General features: G+C 43.8%; 2 protein-coding genes across 5 annotated transcripts; one reads left to right on the top strand and one right to left on the bottom strand.

The window, feature by feature from the left end:
• Positions 1-555: 555 nt before the first annotated feature.
• LOC122014487 (probable beta-1,4-xylosyltransferase IRX14) lies at positions 556-2,930 on the top strand. 4 transcript variants are annotated; one of them, XR_006120690.1, is made up of 5 exons: positions 556-747; positions 846-1,690; positions 1,784-2,317; positions 2,433-2,622; positions 2,708-2,930. XR_006120690.1 is itself a non-coding variant. In XM_042570728.1 (3 exons), exons 1-3 carry the CDS (start codon positions 909-911, stop codon positions 2,569-2,571), a joined length of 1,455 nt encoding a protein of 484 aa, XP_042426662.1. In that variant the 5' UTR covers positions 556-908; the 3' UTR covers positions 2,572-2,930. The 4 variants fall into 4 exon arrangements, 1 of the variants encoding a protein (XP_042426662.1); XR_006120691.1 differs by having other exon boundaries at positions 556-1,690; positions 2,699-2,930; XR_006120687.1 differs by having other exon boundaries at positions 557-1,690.
• Positions 2,931-4,191: 1,261 nt separating this feature from the next.
• On the bottom strand, positions 4,192-8,716 carry LOC122014478. The gene is made up of 7 exons (XM_042570715.1): positions 8,575-8,716; positions 8,396-8,489; positions 8,179-8,311; positions 7,092-7,195; positions 6,380-6,524; positions 6,156-6,296; positions 4,192-6,036 (listed from the first exon to the last, which is right to left on the bottom strand). Exons 2-7 carry the CDS (start codon positions 8,434-8,436, stop codon positions 4,438-4,440), a joined length of 2,163 nt encoding a protein of 720 aa, XP_042426649.1. The 5' UTR covers positions 8,437-8,489; positions 8,575-8,716; the 3' UTR covers positions 4,192-4,437.
• Between the last annotated feature and the right edge of the window lie 420 nt (positions 8,717-9,136).

Below are 9,136 nucleotides of genomic sequence, written 5' to 3'. Positions count from 1 at the left end.
AGGATCTTTGACTTATTTGGTCCGGCCTAAGAAATCTACGTGCACGGCATGCAACTATTCATGCCCACCTACTTTGACTTTTGGACCGCAAGTCCTTGAATCGGCGGGTGAGAAATCAATTAATTCTGGCTACCGAATTCCAATTTAAAATCGACTGAACTTGAAATCTGTCCCCTTGATTCTTGGATCCAGCACGACTCGCTGCTCATCGTTGACTTTCCTTAACTTATTGTTTGAAAAAACGAAGAAAGGTCCAAACCACTTGAACATTTCATGTTTCCTTGTGATTTGCTTTACCATTTGTTACTCTTAACAATGCTTTTAAATGACGATTACATTGCAGTTAGAAAGGGGATTAGAGAATGTCTCTGTCTCTGGATTAAAGACGAAGGTGGTTATCGAGGGACCCGAGTCTTAAACTTTTCCACAGTCGAAAGAATTCTGGTTGGGTGTCTCAATCGCAAAAACATGATTAAGTTTTACTCAATGTTTAGTTCATACAAAATTTTAAAATAAAATCATAGTGATTCGTTTTACATTGGCAAAAAAAAAAAAAAAAAAACATGAATTTGGTCGAGCCTTGAAGAATGAGGAAGAGAGGATGCATCACGCGTCAACTTGCCAAATCTGAACGGTGACAGCAAATAATAAGCTTTGATTTCATCTTCTCGTTTCTCCACCAGATATAATCAATGATTCCTCTTTCCCTCTGCTTCTGCTGTCGTTAACCATGGCCTCGCTTCAATCGTAAGCATTGCTCTTCTTCCTCCGCTTCTTCCTTGCTCATTGATTAGTCCACCGCCGATCTAAATCTAGCTCTTCCGATTCCGTTTCTGTCTGACCAGCGACCATTGATCGAGGAGGAGAAAGAAGGGTGATAACTGATAAGGAGAGATCGAGGCGAATATATGAAGCCATCTTTGCTCACTAGCCAGCCGAGCCGGCGCGGCAGTCACCGCCAAGCGGATTCTGGCTTAGGCGGAGAAGGCGGCGGCGGCGCTGCTTCCGCTGCCGAGAGCGTCTTTCGTTCCCCTACCGCGGCGTTCTGGATCGTCATCCATGGGGTCTGCTGTGTCATCAGTGTCTTCCTCGGTTTCCGCTTCTCTCGTGTCGTCTTCGTCCTGCTCTTTTCTCCTTCCTCCACAACGACAATTTCCTCTGTTTTCACATCCGTCCCCGCCCTCCACGCTGCCGTGACCAACACCACGACAACGACGACTCAGATGCGAGCTCTCGTGCTTGCCTCCTCTCCGCCTCCGCCTCCGGAGGCGGAGCAGAACTCGATGAAGAGCCGCGTCGTGGTAGGGCGGCACGGGATCCGCATCCGGCCGTGGACACACCCGGACTCCGAGGAGACCATGCGGGCGCACTGGATCATCGAGCGCGTGCAGCGGGAGCAGCGGCTGCAGCACGGCGTACGTAGTCCACGGCCGCTGATCGTCGTCACGCCCACATACGCCCGCACCTTCCAAACGCTCCACCTCACTGGCCTCCTCCACTCCCTTCTCCTCGTCCCCTTCCCCCTCACTTGGCTCGTCGTCGAGGCCGCGAGCAGCCGATCCAATGACACCGCCGCCTTCCTCGCCCGCTCCGGTCTCCACTTTCTCCACGTCCCCTTCCCCCATCCCATGCCCGAAGACTCACGCTACTGGCGCACCACCGAATCCCGTATGCGCCTCCACGCTCTCAGGTGAATTATCTCTCCCTCTAAATAATCAAAATTGGATCTTGATCGGGACCTCGGTATAAAACTTGGATCTTTACCGCCTTTTCCATAAAACAGAGTGGTGAGAGACAGGGGAATGGACGGGATCGTGGTATTCGCCGACGACAGCAATGTGCACAGCATGGAGCTGTTCGACGAGGCGCAGAGAGTGAAATGGATGGGCGCCATCTCCATGAGAATCCTCACTCACATTACCGGGCTATCAACTTCGAGGGGCGAGGATCACAAGTCCCCTGTGCCAATCCAAGGCCCTGCTTGCAACTCCTCGGGCCACTTGGTCGGATGGCACACCTACAACCCCCTGCCCAACACCGGCGCCACCTTCATCGGAGCCGGCAAGACCGTGCTGCCGGCGAAGATGGAGTGGGCGGGGTTCATGCTGAACTCGAGGTTGCTGTGGAGAGAAGCCAAGGAAAAGCCGGATTGGGTGAGGGACCTCGACGAGGTGGGGAAGAAGGGCGAGGATATCGACAGCCCGCTGTGTCTGTTGGAGGATGCCTCGTTCGTTGAGCCGCTGGGAAATTGCGGGAGGAAGGTCCTGCTGTGGTGGCTCCGCGCCGAGGCCCGCTACGACAGCAACTTCCCGACGGGGTGGGTATCCTCGAGTCCTCTTGTTTAGATCAGAATTGAAGGTTTCTGATAATTTTGAAGGTGTTTATCGTAGATACAAAATCTCAACTGACAAATTTGCTTCTCCTTCATATAGATGGACATTAGAGCCTGTTCTGGAAGCAACCGCTGCTGCAAATCACAGCGCACGGATTGATGCATCTCCTGAGCTTCCATCTAATTCTAAGCTGATGGCCGGCAACCAAGATTCAAGAAACAACAATATATCAACATGAACGAGACACATCAAAACTAGTGAGAAAAGAAAAGGTGTCCTAAAGATTTTGGTAAGTAAACATGATTAGTTAAGACAGATCACTGCATCTTCTTTTGCTCGGTGACAATATCTAACATGAGTTTTAGGATTTGCAGATACAAGCAGCTGCAGTGTTCCATAGCCTTGCTTTTCTTCTCCGTAGTATTATTATTATTATTTTTTTTTAATTTGAAACATGTTTTGTTTGAGTGTCAAATGGTCACTCATATTTCAATCAAAGCTGATGCTTATAATTTTGTAGTTATCATTTCAGGAATTGTCTATGGAATTCAGATCTATGGTGTGTAAAATAATATTAATGCCTTTTGCATTTCATAATTCATATATTTTCAGTTTGGTAAAAGGGAATGATTGTTCGTTCGCTCCATCTTATTCGCACGACGTAACTCGCCAACTCAAATCGTCTTTACTGCTCCACCTGTTTTGTCCGCACTAGGCTCTCAATTTATTTAATTTAAACTTAAAATTATAATTTGATTTGTAGTGTTAGTATTATAGTTAATAGAGTTGGGATGCGATAATCTTCGTTTTCTCACTAGTTGATCATTTTATAATAAAGAACGCTCTAATTAGTAGGTCTCTTTATGTTTTTATAATGATTAATGGTCAACAATCTTCATTGTTTATCCTGTCCGAAAAATAATGTCCGAAAGTCGATGAAATGGATGCTGAAGATGTGATGCTTCTATTGACCTTCGATGGACTTCGTTCCGACATGCAACACAAGCAGCGTCAGTGCCGAGCCAGGGAAGGGATCCCGGCGATGACCCTCTGATGCTCAAGTCAGTCTCCGACGAAGAAGAAGAAACAATAAGCGAGCAACAAGAACTGTAGCACAATAGTGAAATATCACATACCTTCACCGATGCTTGGACCCCCCTTTATATAGGACTTCGGTAACACGTGTGCACGCTTCCCAAAGCAAGCACGCATCTCAAAGTTTCTCTTGGAAAACGTGTCAGTAAAGTGTCCCTGACGAGCCGAGCATATCTTTGAAGTGACAGTGGAAGCTTCCGCCGTACGATCTTCTGTCTGACCATGCCGCCTGTCAACGGCGCTAGCTCCCAATAGGATGTCGAAAGATAGTGTTGTATCGACCGAGCGGGATAGTCACTCGGCCGGAATTCCACTGTCCACATGTTGTCCGTTGTCGGGCCGAGCGGGATGGCCACTCGGCCTGAAGTCTACTGTCTGCCTGCCCTGCTGCTGGACCGAGCAAAATAGCCGCTCGTCCGGAGGTACACTGTCCGCATGTTGTCCGTTGTCGGGCCGAGCAAGATAGCCGCTCGGCCGAAAATCCACTGTCTATGTGCTCGGCTGATGTCCAAGTCCAAGGTGATACTGCTTTGTCGTCCCCTTATTTGAGTGTTGGGTGCTCAGCGCATAGTCGAGTCCAAGGTGATATCGAATCGGGCCTTTCTCTTCCCGGTCGGGACATACTCGTTCGATCGGACGATGACTTCTGAACATTGACCGTCTTTACTTTGAGATCCACCATGACAACGGGATGAGATCCTTCATCATTACCGCATCATTCATCAAATCTACTCAACTGATTGTTAACAAGTCGCTACAAGCAAGAGGAAGACAGCAAGGATGCTGGTTCATTGTATTCAACTCATCTGAAGCATGGTTTCACAAAAATGAAAACACAGTTCAAGAAATATCATATACAAAGAGGGACAAAAACCTATTACAGTATATTAGACAAACAAGTTCATATAGAAAATGAACCAATTGAAATGTGGTAGGAATTGTGTTTCTAAAGAATAAGGAGAGTGCCCATGGGTGTAGGTGTGAGAGCAATACCATGGCGCTTACCATTTCATGTGTTCCTTAAAGCAGCAAGTCGTGAAGCCAACTGAGAGTAATCTGGCATGTTGGGATGCACTCGACCACCATTGAGATTCGATAGATCAGGCTGCATTGAAGTAGCCCGAACAGGCGCCTTGGTTTCAGGTGTGCTTACTGGTTCCGGTGGTAGTGAAGTGGTTCTTTGCGATGGAGCAATTGTCCTCCTTGAGGTCGAATAAGTTTCATCAGTACCAGGGTACTCAACTCTATCTTGATCAACACTACTGGTTGTACGAGCTGCGGTCCTCATGCTTTCCCTGCTGGGTGTTTTAGCTGTCCCCTTCCTTGAGTAGTGCCGCAAAAGCTTATCCATGGCTATTTCTTCCTCGTTGTAGCTAGCACCAGAAGGCCTACTGCCATGTCTTCTCCGTCCATTTAATGGGCGAGGCAAGAGATTGCCATAGTCTATTGCACATTCCATCTCATCATCAATTGGTACTTTTGACTCTCTAATTGTGATCTTTTCTTCAAAATACTTGTCATCTTTATCAGTCTTCTGCCGGCCTTCATAGTCTCTTTGGCCGCCCAGGGCATTATCTGTGGGCTTATTGTGATCGACGACACCCTTGTCAGTGTCTACACTGGGTGGCTTCTGGATTTTCCTCCTCACAGACACTGGCCTGGGCTTCTCGACATAGGAAACTCCATTGCTCAAATGGCCTGTATCCTTGCTACCATCAACCTTGTCATTAAGGGAAGGAAATATGTTTTGAGCTGGTTGGTCTCTCTCGGAGGAAGTATCACTCATAGTTGGAGCATTATCGATCTTTGGCTTGACATAAGGTGGAATCACATAACCATTTGTTTTTGTTGGTCTGATAGAATGCTTGTCTAACCTTTCTTGTGTAGGCAACCTATCATACTCAGGGAGATTGCGATGTTTTTCTTCTGCATGGTGATCATTTTTGATACCATTCAAATTAGGGAATGGAGAAGCCATGCTGCTACCTTCCTTCTTGCGCACAAAGTATCCATCATCAGTTGTTTTAGTATCACAAGCCACATCAACTGGCTTTGCGTTCCGGGATATCCCTGAACCAGCTTCTGCAGGAGCCACATTAACTGGTTTTGCATTCTGAGATTTTGCCGAACCAACTTCTGCAGGAGCTACACTAGCTAGTTTTGCGTTGGAAGATTTCAACGAGATGATTTCTCGTTTCTCTAGACTGAACTCCGGCTCATTTTGCATAGTCCTTGTCGGTCGAAGGCCATCTTTAGACCCATCATCTTTACGGGTTTCATAATTGTTTCTTCTTGGTTTAATGTATGGTGGAACTGCATTGCTGCTCTGGGATGGGTCTGATCTCTCATTGTTCACATGATCACTGACTGTACCATTTTTGGTTGTTGAAACAACATGAATGTCTTTCGGCTCCACTTCTATTGGCTCTTTTCGTGCAACACTTGCAGGATTTGAACGATGTCTTTCCAGGGATAGAACCTCTTCTTTGGTTCCAACCTGAACTGGTTCTTTCCTTGCAGCCTGAACTGGTTCTTTCCTTGCCACCTGAACTGGTGATGCTTCCTTGTTTCTAGTATCTGGAGCAGTAGTAGCTCTTCTCAGTTTAGCCTGCAGAAATAGTTAGGGTTTCTTAAACACAACTTCTTCACGCGACATTGTTATTGTATAATGCAAAACAGATTACATAATAGGCAGACAGAAAAATCAATAGGCTCAGAAAATCTTACAGGTGCAGGTTTAGCATTGCTGCTTGATTGGTGCTCAAGTCTTTTACAATCCCATCTCACAGAGAACTCTTCAGCAATCCTTTGCATTAGCTGCAACTTCATTTCTCGTGAAAATGACTTCTTTTGAATTTTGTCAACGAACTGGACAAAAAATTAACAAAGATTAGAGGAAGAAAGAAATTAACAATTTCCATTTTCTTTACAATATGGCGAAGGATTAACACCTCAGCATTTATAGATAGGCCCAATGAACTCCCATATCGGTCTGTAAACACATGCCTGAGATCACACAACTCAGGTAAATCTGAAAATCTCGCAGCAGCAAAAATTAGAGTTGCTATTGCTTCCATGGCTTCTTGAGGGCATTCCCTATAAGAAGAAACACAAAAACTGCATTCAGTAATCTAATCAATAAAAAGGTAAGTGACAAAGGATAGCCAATTATCAGAAGTAAAAAAGACATGAAGATTAACAATCTTTTCTCCTCATTGCAAAATCAATGTCGGTATATCACCAAAAGATGACCAAATTTCTGAAATAGTATTTCAATTCGGCTTGTGAGTACGCTAAAACAGACAATCAACTTTTTTTGTTCAAAAGAGAGCAAAACTCCTAACAACTATAAATCTGACAAAGGGATGGAAAATCAAAAGCAAATTCATCTAGTAGATATATCTTTTAGCAGCAAGGATCAGTTTAATTCTGCAATAAAAAACAGATTCCTACAAGTTCACAGTAGGTAGTTTCAGTTTTTTACAAGAAAAAGAAAACTAAAATTCTTAGTAAGATCTCAAGGACCTGAGCTTAAATAGATAGAATAAGGCAAAAGTTGTATGGTTAAGGTAATAAGTTATTGTTTATCTACTATCAGAAGACATGAAGTATTGTATCGCATCTTTGGATAGGTATACAGCTAAATGCATGAAAGCTCTATACCTCTGCTCCTGCAGATCTGGAAGATGGCTCAAGACGTACTCGCAGCACTGATCTATTATGTCATAGCACGATGCGTTGTTTATCTCAACCATGAGAGCATCAATCTGTGACAAGAAGCAAAAGAAGAAACAATATGAACAATTTGTTTCAGAACTCAAAAAAGGGTTAGAAAACGGAATGCAGTATAAATCGTTATAGATTGGCCATTGGAGCAATATCAGTAATTATTGATGTTGCTTAAAGATTTATGAATATAAGATAGTGAAAAATCTACTCAGCATGAAACAAATTAGTTGAACTGCACCATAGACACTTACAAAGACAGATCATTTCATCAGTGATGTTGAATACTTGATGGCAACAGTTTTTGTCGTTTATAAATCATGCTGGAAGTCATCAACATTCATAGAAAAGTGGTTAAACCAAGCCCAAATAAAGTTTAACTGGTAGGAGGACCTAACTTGATGAAGTAAACCTAAACCCAAAAGGTCAAACTAAAATCTACCAATTTCCTATCAGCCCAAAATTTTTATATTATGGAAGTTATCTTCCCTCTATGCTGATTTGCAACAAATAAACAAAATAATGCAGCCTTCCTATTGCGCGCGAGGAGAAAACTGCTAAGACCAAAAGTAAATATATAATATTTAAAAGAAAGCTAGAAGAAATAAATAAGCCAAGCAAATTGAGAACAGAAATATCAGATATAAAATGCTCTAAAGCAACTCTTTTTAACATCGAAACATCAAGGGCGAAACCAAACAATCAAGAATGCAGGAATGTTAAAAACAAGTTTTTTTATCCTCTCATTTTTGAACGGAAATTGAACAAATGCCCTGAGCGCAAATCCTCCAATTTGGAAGCGCTTAGAAACCAGCCCTTTACTCGATCTCTTAATGATTAAACAAAAAACACAGGAACTACAGTGGCGACAGATCTTTCAAGGAAACCTACGCCAAAATGAGCTGGAGGAAAGGGGGAACCTTCGCATTCATCCAATTTCCTCTTCTTCTTCTTTTTTTTTTTAATTTCAAAGACAAAAAACTTCATTATTAGCAATTTCTTGAAAGCGAAAAGAAACTCTTACCCTTCCGTACGCGTTCTCTTCGTGGCCGGCGGCGATGAGGTCGGCGACGTCCTTCTTGAGCCACCGCACCGTGGCCTGTTTCTTACTTCGTATCGGCCCAATCCTCGCCCTTATGTTCTTCGCCGAGTGCTTGCTGCCGCCCAGTCGATCCATCGTGAATATCCACCACCGAGAACAAAAGCTCCAAACTTTACCAAGAAACAGAATTACTTCTTACCATTTGTTGAAGAATTTCCCACCTAGAATTCCACCCAGCATCGTTCTTCTCCCCCTTCGACGCCTCGCTCCCCCTGCTCTCTGTTTCACAACTCCTGCGGCGAAATGTGAAAGTAATTGATGGCCGGAAGAGTACAGAAAAAGAAGGAAACAGATAAGGAGGAGACGAAAAAAGGCTACCTGTGCACCCACAGAACAAGCAAAGATGGTAATGGGGTGGCGGTGAGCTGTGAAAGGCGACGCGACAGAGGAGAAAGTAAAGAAGAACACAAACAACAAGCTTGGATGAGTAATGCGATCCAATGGAGTTGCCTCTTTTAAGAAGGTTCCCTGAAAGCTGAAGTTTTTCAATATTTTTATTTTTATTTTAGTTTATCTGCCAACTAGCAATCCACTAATAAAGCCGCCTCCACGCCCAATGTAAAGCGGGAGGGTACTTATTTCAGCAAACCCCAATTTTTTTTTTTTGATATTTACTTAAAAGTAAAATATTAAGAAAAACCCATCCTGCTTTATAATTATCAATCTACTCCACAATTAATCAAACTATATTTCAACCTCATAAACAACAACACATCGCGGCACTGTTGGTTGTAAAGTGGTCTCCTTAAGATGGTCTGATGACTAACATATGAGGTGTTATCATCATGATATTCGGAGTTTGAATCTCGATTTTATCATGATAAATATCTCTCTTATGTACTAGTCATTATTTCAAAGGCTAGTAACCGTCCGTGATTTA

The sequence above is a fragment of the Zingiber officinale genome, chromosome 1A, assembly GCF_018446385.1.
Source record: "Zingiber officinale cultivar Zhangliang chromosome 1A, Zo_v1.1, whole genome shotgun sequence".
Classification (NCBI taxonomy): Eukaryota; Viridiplantae; Streptophyta; class Magnoliopsida; order Zingiberales; family Zingiberaceae; genus Zingiber; species Zingiber officinale.
This window is presented reverse-complemented; position numbering and strand designations above follow the sequence as displayed.